Here is a 20,196-nt window from a genome sequence, read left to right as displayed (position 1 = left end):
ATGAGATTTGTCTCGCTGTCATATCGGTGTTTGTGTATACAGTTGTATAAAAAAGGAAGGACAGGAAAATCAATGTTCAGACTGAGCAATAATAATACTCTGATATGTTGTAAGGTTCAAAGTGCAGTGTGTCTGTGTGTGTCAATGAATGAAGGAATGAATGAATGAGCACTTTGGAATATTAGGTAACAAACTGACCACAGCATGAACTGCTATCCCCCTGAGTTTTCCACAGGCCAGTGATGGACGTTGCCACTGCACCATCGGCTATCAAACCACCGGAAATGGAGACAAATGTGTACAACAACAGTACGATGTCTGCAGAGACGGAAAAACTCGCACACAGTATGGAGACTGCCGGGACAGACACCAGTGGTCATTTCACTGTAGTCAGCAGGTTATGCATTGTGCAATCATGTCATAATCAGATGTATACAGTCAAAGTAGGGCAAAGGTTCCGCCACAAAATGACATTAGACAGGAAACTCGTGCTCAAGATATGTGACACAAGTTCAGTTTTAAACTGCAGCCTGTTTACAGAACACACTGACTAAACATATTAAGCAAGGCTAATGAGTACAAACCAGATGTCTTTGCCCTCTCTTACATGAACCTGACAATAGTTTACCTAGCACAGACTCATATTAAGTCCACTTAGCATTTAACCATTAACTACTGCATGAAACTCTAACTTCATTAGCAATGCTTTCACTGTTCTTTCTGTTTAGAAAGGAGACCACTAAAAACTGTGAGCTGATTCTTGCTCTGCCTTTTTCCTGCAGGTGTGCCATACTGCAGAGGACTACCGGGGTTTTGATGGGGAGCTGGGCCTGTGTATTTGTAGAGAGCCTCCTGGAAGAGCTGCATGTGGAGGCCTTTGCAGGAGCAGGCCAGCTGCTGAACTGAAGCTCCAGTGCGAGACCAATGGGGAAATGGGACTGGTGTGGAGCTATGACAATCAGGTGAAGAAAGGAAATTGCAGGTTCATGCACTGAAGCACAAAAACTGTGCGATAACTATATAATGTAACATTTGCACTGAAACTATCATATGATGGACAGTTTTTAGGTATAATATGCACGCATCTATGCGAAAACCTCTTTATTTCTCCAAAAGAGAAAGCTGCAGACAGTGCTGCAGTGACCTATTAATGGCAAACACACTTATTGTGTGTGTTCAGGTGTCGAGCGTCTCTGGCAGTGTGCTAGAGACAATTTTTAAACAGTGGGACTCCCAAGGGAACCTGCAGTGCAGCAGCCAGATCCAGTCATCACGTCCTGTCTACATTGTTCAAACAACAGGTGGAGACGCAGCCGCACACAATGCCTTTTATGTCCTGCACTTTATCGCTTTGCAGCTCTCCCTCTCTTTCTCTCTCTTTTTGAGAACCCTCCCCCTATCTATCTGTCTTCTTCCTGTCTGATTGCAGATGCAGGCTTCCTTGGCCTCCTCAGCGGCCTCCCAAAGGAACTTGAGCGACTGTTTCCTGACACCGCTCAACAGGATTCTCAGAGCTCAGCTGGTGTGCCATAATAAAACAATCTTTTCACATCATGAATACACAAATGAATGCATGAGCAATTTTACCCAAGTAATTGCTGCAATAATGAGGGCACTGCATTGTGGATTTTCAGGGAAACATTATGTCAGTATTAGAAACATCAGTCATGGAGACACAGAAATGGAGAGAGGAGATAAGGCTGATATTAATGGAAAAGGAAGAAGGCCAAGCATAAGTGGCGTTTTGAACCCGACAGCATGTCTCCATTTGGGTGATGTAATACTCTTCACTGTCAGCCCACGTCACTATCCCCAGTATGACATGTAAGCCGGATACTTGTTTTCATGCCCATTTTCTCCTGCCATTTCTCTGTTTGTACATTTTCTCCCAACTCGCTTATTTATGTCTTTCAGTGACAACTTGTACAACACAAACACTGACTTTGACTGGGGCGCATTCAGACAGTTAAAAGAAGAGCTGACATTGTCATGGACTCCTCCTAGCTGCTTTGCTGTGGTCTTTAGCCAGCCGGGAGTATATGTCTTTACACCGAGCAGCCATCAGCACAAACATTTGGTAACAAACTTTACAAAAATACACAGTTAAGCTCAGATGTTTAAGGACTCATCATAGTCATGGTTATTTTGGGGATTTTTAATGATTTCTTTGAACTGATTGTGAAGAGTGGGACTACCTCCAAGGTCTTCAACCTCAGATCAGCAACTAGATGGTTGAAACTTGGACAGAGTCGAGTGCTCCACTGATGACCCCAAACACACATCAGAACTGGGTTTGATATGGATAAGGCAAGCTAACATTAAGCTTCTGCAATGACCTTCCCAAAGCCCCAACCTCCACTCTATTGAACATTTGTAGAATATATTAAAAGCTTGTTCCTGACAGGAAACCAACCAGTCTAAATTAACTATTCTGCCAAGAAGAGAGGTCAAATATCCAGAGGGAAAAATGCCATATGATTGCTGTTGGCTACCAAAAGCTTCAGGTGCAATGAACCAAATAGTAGTGTGGGTATATGTACATATTTGAAGTCTTATGTTGCTTTTGACGCTGTGTGGATTAGAGATAATCCAAAAGAAATTCAAGCTTGTGCACTAGATTCTTTGTTTTTAAAGTCATTAAACATGTATGCTGTACAGTCATTTCACCCTGGAAAGGAACAGTTCAAAGAAATCATTAAAAGCCCAAATTGCCACGACATTTATGCACATGATGAGTGGATGTTAGCTTCTGACCGCAGCTGTATTCTTTAAGCATACCCCATGAAGCTAGTGTTATAAGCAGCTACACCTTGTTAGTAAATAGCTATTAGGTAATCCACGTTTGTTCCATCAAACAAGGAAATTTAAGTCTTCTTCTTCTTTTGGCTGCTCCACTTTCTCTATCCCTTACATCCTCTTCCGTCACATCAACCCTCTGCATGCCCATGTCCATCTCCATCTTGTCTCTAAGATGCTGAACTTAAGCTTTCTCTGTGATGTACTCATTTACAATCCTGTCCCTTCTAGTCACTCCCAACAAAAATCTGAGCAGCTTCACCACCTCCAGCTTGGCCTCCTGCTTCTTTGCCAGTGCCGCTGTCTCCAAAATGTGCATCATAGCAGCTCTCACTACTATCTTGTAAACTCTCTGCTGTCCTTCTGTCATAAATCCACCCTACTTGCACTCTCGTCTTTACCTCTCTTATACAATGTAATGTAGGTAGTTTAAAAACAAATCCCAATCAGTGAAGCCAAACACGATAACTTCCTTGATGTAGCAACAAGTAAATAGTAAGTTCTCTCTCTCTTTCTGCTATGCCACGATACTCTAACTACTTATTTCTCATTATTCAGTATGTACGAGTGATGCCTGCGGGTGGCCAGTGCTATGAGCCTGGCTTTTTCTTCCCTACCATCCCACGTCACGTGACCAGGTTGGGAATCAGTAGGAGACGCAACCTGTTACTCCGGCCAGACTGGCTGGTGACCGTAGGAATAATGTTTGGAGCTGTGGTCATCCTCTGTTTATGTGTGACAATGCTGGTTAGTCTACATACACAAGTATATGTGAAATATAAAAGTATCACTCTAATTGATGAGTCTGTACTATGTAGATCCTGTTTCGTGAATATGGATGGCCAGAGAAGGAGCCAATCAAAGCACGGTACCGCTCGCTGCAGCTGGCCTACCAAATGGATGACTACTCGTCAAAAGGTTCAAGGGTGATCTCACAGAGAAAGACTCATCGAAACCAACAATCGAGAACAACTCAAGGCTCCATTCAGCCAGGTGGAACATTGTAGACGTAAACACTTTGACACTTTACTCATTCGTCGAAACCCTAAACCCCAATACATTACATAAATAACATGGTTTTCTCCACTTCAACTAATGCACCTGCAGAGTGTACACATATGGCACTTGAATGAACATGAAACGACACACTGACACATTGAGAACCCTTGTAACATCTCATGTAGCACCGGCAATGACCCTAAGGTGAAATTTCCAACCAAACACTGCTGGAAAAACCCCTCTTTACATGCCTGATTTCTCTTTGATAGTAAAATCAAAACAGCCCACATCCAATCCAATCTATTTATAGAGCCCTTATAAAAAACACAGTTTTGACAAAGTGCTTTAAAAAGCACCAAAATACCCCCCAAATCAAGGGGTAGCAACGTAACATGGGCAGACAGATCATTCCACAATAACTGAAAAAGCTTTAGGAACTGCCAGGAACAGCTTGTCCATGGACATCAGTGATCTTTAGGGAACTTATGGAGTTCCCTCAAGACCTTATTACTTCATTTAAAATGAATTCTTATGCCACAAAATGTTACATTTTCATATTAAAATACCTGTTAAAAGGGAGAAATAAGTACCTGCTACATGCTTGTAAAATGTGAAATGTTTAGCAAGGCTTCTGTGTGTCTGTAAATGAACAGTAGAGAGGATGTTGCAAAACATGCTTACGTGTTTCAAAAGATCATATAATGCTATAACCTATCAAAGTTCACCTTGAAATAAGTTGGATGAGTTTTTTATATTGTTGTAATCCTTTTCTTTGTGACGGTGTTTTTTTTTACAGCCTCCACAGACGCCTCGGAGGAGTTCTGGGATTATGAACACCAGGTGGATCTGGAGGCATTCAACAGCAACACCTTTTACAGCCTCCTGCTCAAGCAGAGCCTGTCTGTCACTACACGACTGGGACAGCTCACCACTGAGGTCTGCTGCTGTTAGTTTAAATGCCAATCAATCACAAAGCATGTCAAATGATAAACGCTTACTCTCTTGTCTCACTCACACACTCATGCTTATTCTCTCAAGAAACACACCAGACAAAAGAGTATTCTCTTTTGCACTCTTAAAATAAAAGCTGCATATTGAATATGCCTATATTATTGGTTTATGAATAGGCAATAAATAATTTAGCCCTCAGGTGTCTTTTTTTTTCTTTTTTAAAATGAAGCTTCTTTGCAGGGAAGAATACAAATGTCTGATTCAGTCTGATTGGAAAACCTAACAGCTCCCGAGTACAAACTTTCAGTAATGCCCCATTGAACAGGACATTTTGTGGAGAATTCACAGCATACATGTGCCATTCTACATCCAGCACGCTTTGGGAACCATCTCTTGCCAAAACAGAATATTTGCTGTAGTGAACATTTGGAAGAGAGAATCTTATTTTTGTGTAATTTGAGAAAGAGCAATTTGGGAATGTTTGGAAAAGTTAAGTTATTAAAAAAGCAAACAGATTTTGGTTACAGCCCTCAGGACAGCTCAGGTGTTAAAGATGTAAGTGGAGATGGAACATTTTGCACTGATGCACTTCTTGCAGCTTGCATTTCTCACTAGTGCTATTTAAATGTGTGGTTGTTGCTTTGGGCTGTCAATAGATTATCTGCTTATGACAAACACTTAATGTTTTCTTTTTGTCTCCAAAATATGTGTTCATCTAGGTAAAAGAGCTATACCAAGGAGTGCTTGGGAAACTGCAAATACTCCATCCGCATATGATCGCTGAGGAAAAGCCGGGGGAAGGTTATGCGATGTTGAGGAGGGAGATTGAACGAGAGGTGGTGCGACGAAAATCTTTGGCCTCACAGCTGAGGACACTACTTGACAGTCAGCTGAAGGTTTACATTTTATTAAGCTGCATATACATGTCAAATTATATTCAAATTTTTAACAAAAGTTTTAATAGCAAGTGTAGCATCAGTTTGAGTAAAGTATATTTAGATAGCATCGCTCAACAAGTATATACTTTCAGATGTAAAATTATTGCATTAGCAAGGTATACATGATCAAGTATGACTGGTTTTCTTCAGGTTCTGAGGCGAGAGCAGCAGGCCCAGTGGAGGATCCACAGTGTGTTCACATCTCGGCTCAGAGAGTGCACCAGACTACTGTCTAAGCTTTATAGTAACAACCAGACTTCCACTGAACTGTTCCAACAAATGTAAAGCTTTCATTTGTTCAGTTATTCAAGTACAGCCATGTGAAAAAGAAAGAGCCAGGTGTGTGTTTACTCAGTACCCCAACAGTGGAGGTCCCAACAAATTCACCCCAGGGTCTGACCAAAAAACCCAGGAGCCACATATCAGACGCTACAGACCTCAAAGTTTATGACAGCACAATTAAAATTTATAGAACTGACTGACTGTCCTTTGGACTGATGAGTCCAAAGTAGTGATGTTTGGACATAATGCTCATCACCATGTTTGGTGGAAACCAAACACAGCATATCAGCACAATCATCTGATACTAACTGTCAAGGACATGGGTGGAGGGGTGATAATTGGGCTTGTTTTGCACCAACAGGATCTAGGCAACTTGCAGTCTTTGAGTAGACTCTAGATGGTAACATAGATGGCTGAAATTGGGTAACATAACAGGACAATGATTTTCAGTGCAGCAGAAAAGGTACAAGAAATTGGATGAAAAAGAAAAGAAGGCGGTGCAGTTAGCAAATCAAAGTCGTTAGTGAAATACAAGGGTGGGACCTTAAAAGAGCTGTCCATCAATGAATACTCAATTATTAATAATCAATTTATTCAGGTTAAAAAGTGATTCTACAAACTTTTGAATTGTGGGATGTATGTCGTTTTCCACATGCATAGAGTCCTGTGAAAACGTTCTTTTTCCACATGACTGTAGTAATGGGGAACCTTAGAGTTTAAGGGTTTAAATTCCCTTGAATATTCATTTTGCTGTCTCCCATCTTCAGTTTGATCCAGAGGTTAACATCACTGGTCGATGAGATGGGAGATCTACTGTCGGCAGAGTGCCACCGTCAGGGGTCTTGGGGCTTGTTGGGCGAAGGTATAGGAGCCAAACTGTTGTGCCCTGATACTGGAACTGTCCTTACCAAAGATGACATCTTTGGTGAGTCAAAACTCTTTCATTTGTTTATCTGCGCCTATGTTTCTTAAAGAAACTACACCATCTGCTGCTTATTAGGTGAACTGCAACATGCAGACAGACTATGGCTGAGAAAAGCTGGGTTAGAATACATTATTGTGTGAATGTGTGTGTGAATGGGTGGATGACTGAATGTAGTGTAAAGTGCTTTGGGGTCCTTAGGGATTAAGTAACGCGCTATACAAATACAGGCCATTATTAATTTGCTAAATGTTAGATGATGTATCCAATAAATACACTGTATGTTTTTGTTGTAAATCAAACATAACTGTGTAGCCACATAAGGCTGTGGATTTAAATTTACAAACAGTGTGAATGGGTTTAAATGAAAATTTTATTTAGATGATTGATCACAATAATCTCCTCTTCTGCTTAACTCCAGATCCTGATGGGTCCGTCCGTGTCTCTGGGGCTGTTTATTGTGATTCAGTCACAGGCCTCATAAGGCCAAATGCTCACAGCCATGTGCTGCTGAGCAGCGGCCACACGATGGCAGTGCCGCCTAATTTCTTTGTTCATCCACACACCGGTAGAGTTCTGCCCATTGCTGGAAACGTGGCCTATGATCCTGCCAGCTCTACATTAGTTTGCACAGCTGACCATTGTACAGGTATGAATTGGCTGTGGGTTACTGAGGAGGGCAATGCTAAATAAAACAGTCAAAGAAAAAAGATTTCATGTGAACTTAGTTCAGACTTTTTTTTAAAAAAAATAAAGAGCCCAATCAATCAATCTTGTGTTTATGCTCAGAAAACACAAAACACCAATGGCAATCTTTTGTATTTTAGAGATGAATAAATCTAAACTCACCAAGAGTCATTTTTAAAACCATGCTATTAGAATACAATTACTAAAGAAGAACAGATCATTTGTGTTAAACATGTTACAACCTGACCAAAACATGCTGTTTCTACAAATAGAAAGCCTAATACACTGGGATCCTGGTCATTTCAAGCAGCAATGAACTGAATCAAAATGAATATAACCATTTTATGCTAAAATAGCTCATGGAAAATAACTTATGACACGCATTAAAGATTTCTGAAGAAGGGCTCATATGGTTCATGAAACATGTCTGAGACCTCTGCATTAAAAAGCAATTATGTGCTGTTTTTAAATGATTCCAGATGATAACAGGAAGTGGGATAGTCCTCTCCTTCCTTTCATTCCTTACCCGACCTCCTGCCACTCAGACCAGCCTCTCCCCAGCACTCACCTCAGAGGCCTCCGACCAGGCCAGAGACTGCAGCTGGGGATTCCCATGGCAGACCCTGACAAAGGGGTCCCAGTACCTATTCTGGCAGTAACCATTCACCCCCAAACTGGGTTAGTCTACACTCTGGGAAGAATCCATGTCTGCCCTCTCACCCGCTTACCACAGCCTATACAGATTGGTTATCCTATGCTGGACTCCAGGACAGGGAACATTGTGCTCACCGTCGGGGTGAACTTGGATCCAATCACAGGTTAGAGCTGCTGGAGTTCCCGTTACACTCTAGAGTACATAACTTCAGTCAGACAAACTTGTTCTGTGTGCCTCTGTAGGAGATGTGCTGCCAGTAGGTGGAGTCCTGCTGGGTGAGCCCTTTGTTGAACCACTGAGTGGGCAGATGGTGAGAGTTGGAGGGGCAACCATACGGGCTGGACAACTAGTGCCCCATTCAGGAGGATATCAAACTTTATTAGAAAGCAAGGTGCTTAATTAGACTGATTGCTTTTGGTTGCATTCACATAATAAGTATCGATATGATAAAAAGTAACTGTTTCTATGTAACAAAACAAATGAAACAGATAATAGCAGATGTTTGATTCAAAAATAAAAACATTTTTGGAGTCAGAGTAAGATTTGTGTCTCACAGGTTCTGGCAGCATTGTTCAAAGTACTGAATGTGCTGAAGCCACTAACTGAAGAGTGGGGTTCAGATCAAAGTTTGCAACATGTGCAGTCCCAACCTGGCAGTGACAGAGGGAGTAGTCAACAAGATCATCTTCTCACTGCAGCCAAAGAGCTCCAGCAGGCCTGGGGGAGGAGTTTGCACTGTCAACTACAGCTGCAGACCAGGTTGGAGATCCTGCAGGAGTGGTCCATGGGTCTGCAGCAGGATGGAGGGACTATGGGTGAGGAAATACTTGAATAGTTTGTTTTGGGCAGTACAAAACAGTTTTAAAAAAAAAACATTTTTTCTTCTCTCCTTTTTTTTGTTGTTGCTTCTTTCTCTCTTGAGAAGCTCTTATCTTTCACCTTTAGGTGCTCTCTAAACTTTTAGCTTCTCTAAGTTTACTAAAAATACATTTCTCCACATGGAAAAAAAAGTTAGCATTTCAATCTCCTTTTAGCTTTTCATCTTAATCTTTGCTCACCATCTTCCACAAACAGTCTGGTTGCTGAAAGGAAAAATTACGAGGTGTTGGTCTCTTACTCAGCATATTGAAATGCACTTATTACTAACTTCAGAAAATTTAATGAAGTCATTTCTCAGAGAAGAGAGATTCAGACTTGATATTGGAGCAAATATAAATGGTAAGAACGCTGAAATACACAGTTCTGGGCAGAGGCCAAGAACAACCGAAGGTTGCATAAGCATACAGTTTTACTTTTATTTCTACAACCTACACAAGAATGCAAGAACTAATAGTTACTAATTACTGATTACTTCTCCAAGAAAGTAATCCTGTTACTTTACTGATTACTTATTTCCAAAAGTAATTAATTACTTATTACTTAGTTACTTAGATTACTTAGTTTTAATTTTTAACTTTATGCACAATGCATCAAGCAAAAATTAAATTATACGCAACAGTTTTTCACCTGAAGAAATTTGTTTAACATTTAAACCTATTTTCTGCATATTCGAGCATATAAATAATGTTTTGTGTTTATACTCACTCTTTCAAATAGATGCAAGTAAAAGACAGCAAAAAATAAATAAAACCAAAGATTCCACAGCACAAAATCCTGTCACTCTTACATCTAGTTTCACCTGTTTAGCAGGAGTGTGGTGTGGTGCTGCAGCGGTCATGTCAGTGGGGGGATCTGGGGGTTTCTCTGTGAATTTCACATTCCTGTTACAGCGTGCTCGGTGCTTGCTCAGATTTGAAGTTTCCATTTTTTTCTGTAGAAAAAAGTTTTATTCCCACACAGAGTGTACATCAGACACTAATGTTTGTGTCACTTTTTACGGAGTCAAACTCAAAGTAATGTCAGTACTTCCAAGCTTTAAGCGCTGCACGGTCGTACTCTCTACCGTGCTCCATATTATCCATTGGTGATCTACACACGTTTGTTGTTGCCATGGACGTTGCACGCTTGTACGTCATTGTCATGAGACACTCTCACAAACAATCATGGTTTAGTAACGCAGTTACGCAGCCTGTTTATGAGAAAGTAACAGTAATCTAATTACTCGTTACTTGAAAAAGTAATCGGATTACAGAAACACGTTATTGTCCATTAATGATCACAAGATACTGAAAACATAAAACAATCAAAATGCTTATAATTGATGAACATGGTTAAAAAAAATCACCCAAAGTGTAAGTACTGATAAAATGTTGTCATTACTTTTGGTTTTTGTTTAGTAGTCATGGCAACCAAGTTCTGTACATTCAGGAGGCAATTAATGAGTTTTTAATTGAGGCAGGGGAAGAGGCTGTTGAAATATTTGTAGGGATGAGGAGACAAAGACATGTGAAAAGGCCTATATCTTTTAAATATAGATTTATTTCTATTTTGTATTTACTTTTGAAAGTTGATGTAAATAGTAGGGGTGAACGATACACAAAATTCACGGTTGGGTTCGGTTCGATACTTTGGTGTCACGGTTCGATATTTTTTCGATACAAAAAAAATGTTCATGCCTTTTTAATTTGTCATTTATTAAAATTATAAATATATATTTTAACTCAAAAGTACAGTTTTTAAATTTAACCCTAACCCTTGTGCGTGTTTTTTATTTTGACAGCGAATGCGCACCTGCGGACCACTTATGTGCAGCCCCGGTTATATAGCTCATCATATCGCAGCCACAGAAATTCTTTTGTCCATGAAACCATAAAGCTGCACTTTCTTTTTGCCTTATAGTCTGATTTGTCATAACTTCTCCGTTTTGTGGTAAGCTTTTCTTTGGCTGTCACTTCTTCACCCTGACCTGTCTTATTTGGCTCAGCAGAACTAATATATATCCTGCTGCTTTTACACACGCACTCACATAAGCTCAGCGATTCTCTGCGCGATCAACCTCTCACATGTTTAAGCTGCGGGAGATTTCACTTGTCATGTTTGCATAGTAAGCTAACGATTGATAAGACGATGTCAGAGGAATTGGTGCACAAATTATTGTCACTCACCAATCAGTAATGTCGCTCTCTATACACAGTTTGCGCGATTGCAAAGTGAAAGCAAAAAACAAGGGCCAATTCAAACGCGATTTCAATATGTCACATATTGACAGTGGCTCACCGATGCCAATGACATAATTACCCAGCTACATTTCCGAAAGAATGCAAAAGCATTGACATATATTTTTCCTTCCTACGATAGCCCGACGGGCAGGGCAGAGATAAATTTTGGTAGCCCGACTGGAAAAATCGCTAGCCCCAGGACGTCGGGCTAGCGATATTGCGAGCCCTGTATCTGATTGAGGAATCACTCATCTTTGGAAAAGAGAGTTTATTACAGAGAAATGTCTCTTTCCAAAATAAAAGCTATACTATACGCTTCTTCTGGGGTATATTCTCAGCAGCATATTAAACATATCAGGTCCCCATAAGGAGAATCATGTGCTAACGGCTATCTAAATGACTCGGGTAAAGTTTGTAGCATGCATGCTTGTTGTTTTTGTCTGCTTCCACTTGTCTTTGCACTAGGATGATGTCGGCGTAAATGTGCAGTCATATTCATTTTGTTCCCACTAGTGCTGTCAGCGTAAATCTCGTTGAAATAACCTTAACGCCACAACACGGCAAATCTCCGTTAACGAGCTACCGCGGATCGCCCCGTGCATGGGGCTGGACGGCCAACACGTTAACGAGCTAACTGCGCTAACACACTAGTTCACACCAATGTAATTAAGCATTGCGTGGCACATCCAACATACTGTTTTACTTTAGTCCATGACTCGCTTACCTTCAGGGTCATACGTCACATGAAAACCAAAATAATTCCAAACGCCAGATCTGAATGAGGGTGGGGGAGGTTCAATTTGCCATGTTGCAAGGAGAGCTTAACTTCTGTCTCGCTAGCTTGCCCTGCGCTCTTCCTTCTGACGATGCTGTCTGTGTTGAGCGCTCAGTGGATCTGCGCTCGACAGTGCAGCCTAGGCGGAGTAGTCGAACGCAGATTCACTGAGCGCTCAACACAGACAGCATTGTCAGAAGGAAAGTTGATAAAATAAATTACAAATTTTGTATTGTTCGATACATATGCGTACCGAACCGAAAGCACTGTATCGAATGGTTCAATATCGATACGAATATCGTTGCACCCCTAGTAAATAACTTAAGTTACAATCAAAGCAATACCTATGTTTGTTTGTAGGGGGCTTAATGTGATCCATCAGGGAGTCAGCAAAACACAGGATTTATTTCCTGATATAATTAAGCTGCAGAAAATTTCTGAGACATTCTGTTTTTGATATAATCTTGTGAGTCATTTAGTGATCTCAGCATGCTAAGGTCACAGGCTTTAACACCCAGCTGCACCAGAGTATCGTTAGCGTAGCAGTGCAGAGAAATACCTCATAATTGCATGTCAGGGGAAAATGAAACTGAGAGATAAAGTGGGAGCAAATACAAAGAAGATTTACATAAACTGTAAATGTGAAAACAAGTCAAAGTATATTTAGGCTCCACAGCTTGGATTTCCCCAAGTGTGCAAAATGAAACTCATGAGCTAACCTACTTTTAAGACTGAGGTCAAAATCACCAAAGCAGAAAAGTGTTGCACATTAGTAGAAGTAGAACACAGAGACATGCAAAGCCTAATGTATTTACTGCAAAAATCAATGGTGTGGATATTAATTGGCACCATTAACAGGGAACTGTTGATTTTAAAGGTATCATCATAATAGTGTATTCATACTTAAAATGCATGAGAGTATAGTTCGGAACTTTGATAATCATAGAAGTAAAAGTGTCCAAAAAAATAATACAAAAAATAACATAGTAGTTTTTTTTTTCAATTTGTTACCAGTAATTTGTAATGGAGTAGAATTGAATCTTGACAAAACAACAGTAAGAAAGAAGGTTTCTTTGATTTATTAATTAGGAAAAACTTGAATTCTGATAACCCTTTGTCCCACCAGGGGTTAATGTCACACAGGCAATACAATTCACATGGTCACACTTTTTCTTCTGTGACAAATTACTTCATATAACTGTGAACTGTTGTTAGTGGTGTGAATCATCCCTACCATCATGTCACAAATATAAACTAATGGTGGTGGTGTGAATCATAGGTTTGCAAGGTGTGGGGTGCCTGAGTCACACTCAATTCCAAATTATAGATGCATAAAATGAATCTTGTTCAACCCACGTTTATTTTTGCACAGCCCATTGTGATACACACCCCTCAAAGTCCATGCTTTCGAAAACAGGAAGATGTAGCCATTTTATTTATCGTATTGCACATGGGAATATGCACACCATTTGATTTGCTTTTTGGGTGTTTCTATAAAAAGTGAGTAAATATCTACTGCTGCTGAAAACAAAGGAGAAACATTTCATGGGTAATTTGTCTGTCCATGTCTGTTTTCAAAGTTTAAATTAGGCTTTGGAAGTGAAGAAGAGCTCCAGGACAATGACACTTACTAAGTTAAAGTTGTTTTTTTTTTTTTACACGACCTTTATATATCACAAGGAGCCTGTCTCAAAAAAACAAACAAACAAATAAATAAATAGATAAATAAAACAAAGCAGATATTGCACACACACACACACACACACACACACACACACACACACACACACACACACACACACACACACATATATATATATATATATATATATATATATATATATATATATATATATATATATATATATATATATATATATATATAAATAAAACACAAATCATTTGCTAAGGACTGAGTACATCTTTCAGTTATTGGCTCCTCGTTAGTGGAACAACGTTAATGACCCATAAAATTTGAAGCGTAATATGGCTTTTGGAAATGAGTCATTAGCCCAAGGAGAATGACTCATGCCTCACTTTTTTCATATGACCTTTTTCCGACACCGAAAGCAACCTGAATTAAAAAACCTTGACCTAAAAAAACTTATGAAAAAGTGTTTTGGTGATATCGTTCGTGTGATGATTATTAGAGAACGGTTAGAATCAAACATAACAGATTTTTCACAATTTGAGAAATGAAAGTGACTGTTAGTTTAATGGCCAGTGTCTGTTTGTTTTTTTTTTAACTGGAAATTAAGAGACATTTAACTTTTTACAGCAGACAGGCAAACCTCTAGTTAACCTAAGTAATGTTAAACCTCTAAGCTAAATTTGGCTGCTGCGCCGAGAAGTATGCTTGACCTTTTGTTGCTATTGGTTATGTAAAAGAAACATATTACCTTGGCTGCAGATAAAGCATATTTATAATTCAGTATGCACAAGAGCCAGAAATAATCCAGTTTTGATTTACATAGTTTGCATTGCAGTCTCCTGCAGGCATGGAAACGTGTTTCTCCAGTAGTACAAAGTAATTAGAAATAGCTGATTGGTAACCAGAGAGAGCGTTAGGCCAAAAACCAAAAGGCAGCCTTTGTGAGGGAGTTAAACAGTTTCCTGCACAATAGGAAACTACACGTATTAAGAAATCCCAGAAAGGCTTTGCATAGAGTTTTGACGTTTACATGTTAATCTTTGAATTCAGATGTTTTTCAGTCCCACACTCACAGCTCCATAAAATGAAGCACCTACAAAAATGCTAATAAAAGAATGGGATTTTATAAAGAGTTCACTGAATTTGAGTAGTTTACATTAACGGGTTGCAACAAGACATTTCTTCCCCCCTAGACATGACAAACTGTAAGTGGCATTAGTGTACCACAACCACAACAACACAGTCATGAAGAGTCAGACCATGTCAACTTACAGAACGAGGTCTTTAAGTGGTGAGCTACTTACTGCTCGCTCAATAACTGCACAGCGCCAAACCTTCTCTGACATTAACATCAGCACAGAAACTGTGCACTGGGAACTTTATGGCATGGATTTCAATATCGATAAATAGTTGTGGTCAGAAGTTTATATAAACTTTCGAATAACATGGTACTTAGGCATTTTTAATTATTTTTTTCAATTTTTCCTTTTCCACAGTGGAACTATTATACAGCATACATTTTTAATAACTTTAAAAACCAAGAATTGGCCTTTGACATCCACACATTGTCAAAAATGTATTCAGGCTCAAATATATACATATTCCCTCGTGTTTCAACCACCTAGCTGTTGATTTAAGGTGAAGTTAAAGAATTTGAAGTAACCATCCTTCAATATTTCATCCACTTTGCGCAATGTACCAGTACCACTGGCAGCAAAACAACCCCACAGCATGATGCTACCACCACTGTGACTGACTGGAAACAGTTATGCTGGTGTCCCAGAAGTTTCCAGTTCATGGCTGAGTTTGGTTGAGCTTTTGTGGTTCCTGAACAAACCAATTTCCTCTGGGTGGAGCTGTTTTATTTCCTCTTATGTACAATTGTTTGTGTCTACAGTTGTTGAAGTCTTGGAATCTACAGCTGCTGTAGATATAAACTGTAGATTTATATATAAACTTATATAAATCTACAGTTTTTTTGTAGATCTTCAGTGAGTTACTTTGACTTTCCCATTGTAGTTGCCACAACTGCAGTGTTTGACCTTTTTTCCTTGATAATCATTAAGGTGATTAGGTTCACTTCTCATGATGTTTAACATGTTTTGTAAGATGTTTCGAGAAATCATGATCATGTTTCATTTAAAAAAGGTTTTGTCTGCATTTATGTGTAATGAATGTAAAAATTCATTCTTTTTAACACTGGTTAAAAAGCCTTGATAGAAATATGTTAGTTGACAGAACTTGAATGATTGCATTTGTTTCTTCTTCTATAACACGCTTCTGTTTTGTTCATACCAGGAGAGATGCCTCTGCCAGGTTCAGATATATGTGTACCGGCTTTGCTAGGGGTGGAGTATCCTGATCCTTTAGGATCTGGCCTTAGTGTACCGATCCTGGGATTTCAGATTGACCTTGTTTCTGGGAAAACAATACCACTGGCAGGGACCATGGAGGACCCAAATGGAAAAGGTATTGTGAAAACATGCTTTTGATATATAGTATAAAACCTAATCTTGTCTAATTGGCTTTTCATTTTCACTAGCTAGGACCGCATCCTAATTTAGATTTGATAGCATGTCTAGGAGATAATGGCAGGTGGCGTGAGTATGAACTGAGGCTGCAGTTTGGGGAAGGCTTCAGAGGAGACTGGCAGCAGCTCCCGGGCCTGGCGGATCCCCATGTACTAATGACAGAGGAATTAATTGAAAAAAGAAGGGTGAGAATGAGAACTAACAGCTTGTAGTGCAGGTGAATCGTATCTAAACCAAGAACTGACACAGGAGCGTTTGAAGTTTAGTCCTACTCAGGAAATTTCAGATAAATGATCTCCAATTAAATTCAGTTAAACATTACAGAATTGTGGAAGTTCTGCTTACTGATGCTGTTATACTTCACAGGACTGGTGGCGATCCGTTATGGATCTCAGACTGTTGACCCAGTGACAGGGCTGTTGGCCCCAGTCGTCGGGGCAAGGCTGGATGCATCTAGAAAAAATGTTGTGCCAGTTACATCTTCCTACTGGTTAATGATTAGAGAGCAAACTGACAGTGTGCAGGTAACAGATAGATGTTTTCACAAATGCCCCCCTCTTCTGATGTGATATCTGATATGATATATATATTTTTGTTTCTTCCTGCCAGGTGGAGGCACTTCAAAGAGAGGTGTGTGTGCGAAACGGTTACTGGCAGCAGCAGAGGCAGCGGGAGGAAGATATTCTAACTGATCTGGACTCGACTCTGTCCCAGTGTTTCTTTAGAGTCACAGACGTAAACTCTTATCAGGTCAGCAGGAGCGGTTTCCTTTCTGGTTCTAAATATCTTATAGAGCCTTAACTCGAAGTATAGGGGCGACCGTGGCTCAGGGGGTTGGGAAGCGCATCTGTAACCAGAAGGTCGCCGGTTCGATCCCCGGGCTCTCTGTCCTGGTCGTTGTGTCCTTGGGCAAGACACTTTAGCCTACTGCCTACATGGTGTTGGCCAGAGAGGCTGATGGTGTGAAATGGCAGCCTCGCCTCTGTCAGTCTGCCCCAGGGCAGCTGTGGCTACAACTGTAGCTGCCTCCACCAGTGTGTGAATGTGAGAGTGACTGAATAGTGACATTGTAAAGCGCTTTGGGTGCCTTGAAAAGCGCTATATAAATCCAATCCATTATTATTATAGAGCAAGAAATTCAAAGGGGTTGAGCTGTTTTAACATTTACAAATAATGCAAATGAATCGGGAGCAAACACTGGAAAATAAAGTTTTCAATTTCTTTCCTTGCACTGCAAGTGAAAATGTTGTTCCTCCTCAATGTTCCTCTACATGAAGATATGAAAGTGTGTGTCTGTTCTCTGCACCTTAGAATGGGGATATGTTCATGCATTTGGCTTTTTAGTGTCATTGTGCAAATATGTGCATCTTTTTCTCATTCACAGTGTCTGTACTCTGTTTCAGGCCCAGTGGTCTGGGAAGCAGCTGAGGGAAGCAGCCATGGAGCTGCAGGATTCAGCACAGACAGAGGCCCAGAGGAGAGCAGCTCAGCACTCCCGCTTGGCTCTGATCCTGCCTCCACTTGTTCTGCACATCCTCACGTTAGGTCAGTTATTTGGCAAGCTGGTAGGAGTGAATGAAAGCACGAAGGAAATTATAGTCATGACCTGCAGTGCACTTATATTCATAGCTTTCCAAAGGAGAGTGGTTTCTTGCCAGTGTCTCACAGCACACTAATTAATTAAAATATTATTTTTCTTTTTATTTGGTTTGGCAGGCATTTAAGCTTATGTTTCTCCATCTGTGGGAACAGGTGACGAGGAGGAATGGGATCAGCAGTGTGTTTGGCATTCAGAGCTCCTCTCTGGCCTTGATAAATTGGACATGTATATGGATCAGCTGCAGGAGGAACAGGAAAAATGGATGGCACAGGCAGGAGATTGGTCAACAAACATTCATGCTACAGTAAGAACAGTTGCTTTATGGTTTATTGCTATCACTTCAGCTGTGTAAATGAGTGACACCGTTAGGCCACTTCCTCTTTTATGCCAGCAGTAAAAAATGTATGGTATAGAGAGGTTTGGAACGTCTTGTAGTTAAACTTTAACGCCAGCTCTTTGCTGTGAAAAGCACTCTCTAACACTGTAAATAACAAGGCTGTCATTATTTTTCCTGCAGGACAGAGAGCTGGGACAGAGAGAGCTGGTGGAGCAGTGTTGTTCCAGACAGACTGAATTGGAGGCCACTCTTAATCCACTTCACTTTGTCAGACACCTTTCGCTGCTCCGTGCAGACACTGCTCAGGTGAATAAAGAACACTGAATATAAATAAACCCCTTAAAAGAAATAAAAATAGCAGAAAACAGAACAGATATTTTTATCTTTTATTTTGCTCTCTGTTTTGTTTGAACCTTTAGTAAACAGCCAAAGTGAGGTGAAAGCAAGCTTAATCTCATCACCATCAAAGTTATGGCTTTGCTGGTAGAGTTTGCAACTCATAAACTTTCAAATCAATTCTGATAAATCTTTGATAAAACTTTGTAGGAGTGTATAGTGGGGTCATTTTAACAATCCTTCTAGGTCTTCAAGGTAAACTAGAAGGTAAAAGTAAGACAGTGAGGTGCCTTGGTTTAAGATTGGACTCTTGTTGTATAAATGCTTGGATTGCGTAACAGTTATCTTTTTCTGCTCGACTGTCTAGGCTGTACTGTGTGGGAAGTTTTGGTTCAAGGAATATGGCCTGGTGCAGTACAGTGGATACCAACCGAATGTGAAGATCATGGGTTTGCTTCAGCAGAAGGCTTTGCCTCTGCTCGAGAGACTGAACCAGCTCCTTGAAGAAAAACAGCCAGCTGGATTCTCCTCCAACACATGCAATCAGCACATCTCTGGTACATAATATATACTACAGATTGCCCTGAAGAAAGCACAGTTTCCAGTTAAATAAAGGCAATTTTTGGCTTTTCTCCATGCCATTGGATGTGCCAGCTTAAGATGTTTGTATATAAAGTCTTTGCATAAAACAGAAAAACCATCCATGCACTCACAAATATATGAGTTAAGTACTGGGCCCCCAAAAAATATAAGGACACAAAAAAGCATACTGCAGAACTCAACTTATCAACTTATTTCCTGTATCTTAGCAGTGCGTGACATTTTGAGCACACCTGCTTTTCATCATCTTAAATCAGGGATCTTAAATCACCTGTGACTGGTCACATGACCACAACCCAAGACAATCAATCATGACAATCTCCAGAGCTCATGTTTATTTTAACTCCCACATTTTAAAAATGTTCTACAAAACAACAGAGGCCTTTGAGACAGCCTTATTTCTCTGTAGTACGTTGAACTTAACAAGCAATGAAATCAACATTTTATGTTAATAACAATAATAACAAATAATATTTCTGCATTTCAAACACTCAAGGACATTTCCAAGACATAAAAATTGACACCTTTAATAATAACACAGCAAAAGTTAAAAATAAAACAATCGTACCGTGGGACTAGACCAAACTAGATGATATAAAGTACAGTTAGGCCGATGGGGTTCTTTTTTCGACAGTGTAATAGTTTTTGTAATTTTGCCTTGCCAATTTTGAATTGAATAATTATTTTATTACTTTATTATTACTTTTGATTGGAAAACTAAATATTAAATATATTTATATAAAAGTTTTAAATATCAGTTTTTAATACTTGAATACTTGATGAAAGACTTCTGCTCTGTATTTGCATCTCTTAACGGTAGAATTTGATACTGATACATCTACCTCCTGCTACATCAAAGTCAAAGTCAAAGTCAACTTTATTTGTCGATTCTGCCACATGTACAGGACATACAGAGAATAGAAATTGCGTTACTCTCAATCCCTAGATAAATAGCAAATGAACATTTAAATATATTTAAATATAAAAGTGATTAAAAATGCAAGTAAAATAATTAAAAAGTAAAAATTTAAATAAATA

At 39.7% G+C, this 20,196-nt stretch overlaps 1 protein-coding gene across 1 annotated transcript in view; it reads left to right on the top strand.

The window, feature by feature from the left end:
- Positions 1-782: 782 nt before the first annotated feature.
- Positions 783-20,196, top strand: part of LOC146654058 (uncharacterized) — a 32,762-nt gene continuing 13,348 nt past the window's right edge. Inside the window, exons 1-22 of the mRNA XM_085379881.1 lie at positions 783-962; positions 1,181-1,301; positions 1,430-1,522; positions 1,635-1,824; positions 1,915-2,077; positions 3,355-3,543; positions 3,615-3,789; positions 4,592-4,731; positions 5,466-5,642; positions 5,835-5,965; positions 6,734-6,891; positions 7,310-7,537; positions 8,055-8,393; positions 8,473-8,621; positions 8,787-9,045; positions 16,053-16,223; positions 16,652-16,809; positions 16,895-17,035; positions 17,689-17,830; positions 18,038-18,189; positions 18,403-18,528; positions 18,926-19,115. Coding sequence (XP_085236007.1) covers positions 933-962; positions 1,181-1,301; positions 1,430-1,522; positions 1,635-1,824; positions 1,915-2,077; positions 3,355-3,543; positions 3,615-3,789; positions 4,592-4,731; positions 5,466-5,642; positions 5,835-5,965; positions 6,734-6,891; positions 7,310-7,537; positions 8,055-8,393; positions 8,473-8,621; positions 8,787-9,045; positions 16,053-16,223; positions 16,652-16,809; positions 16,895-17,035; positions 17,689-17,830; positions 18,038-18,189; positions 18,403-18,528; positions 18,926-19,115 — 3,622 coding nt within the window. The 5' untranslated portion in view covers positions 783-932. The remainder of the gene's footprint in view (positions 963-1,180; positions 1,302-1,429; positions 1,523-1,634; positions 1,825-1,914; positions 2,078-3,354; positions 3,544-3,614; positions 3,790-4,591; positions 4,732-5,465; positions 5,643-5,834; positions 5,966-6,733; positions 6,892-7,309; positions 7,538-8,054; positions 8,394-8,472; positions 8,622-8,786; positions 9,046-16,052; positions 16,224-16,651; positions 16,810-16,894; positions 17,036-17,688; positions 17,831-18,037; positions 18,190-18,402; positions 18,529-18,925; positions 19,116-20,196) is intronic.

This window comes from Rhamphochromis longiceps, linkage group LG14, assembly GCF_057381845.1.
Source record: "Rhamphochromis longiceps isolate RC_006_pf linkage group LG14, R_longiceps_female_GT1.1, whole genome shotgun sequence".
In the NCBI taxonomy this organism is placed as follows: Eukaryota; Metazoa; Chordata; class Actinopteri; order Cichliformes; family Cichlidae; genus Rhamphochromis; species Rhamphochromis longiceps.
Note: the sequence above shows the minus strand (reverse complement) of the source record. Positions and strands in the feature narration are given on the sequence as shown.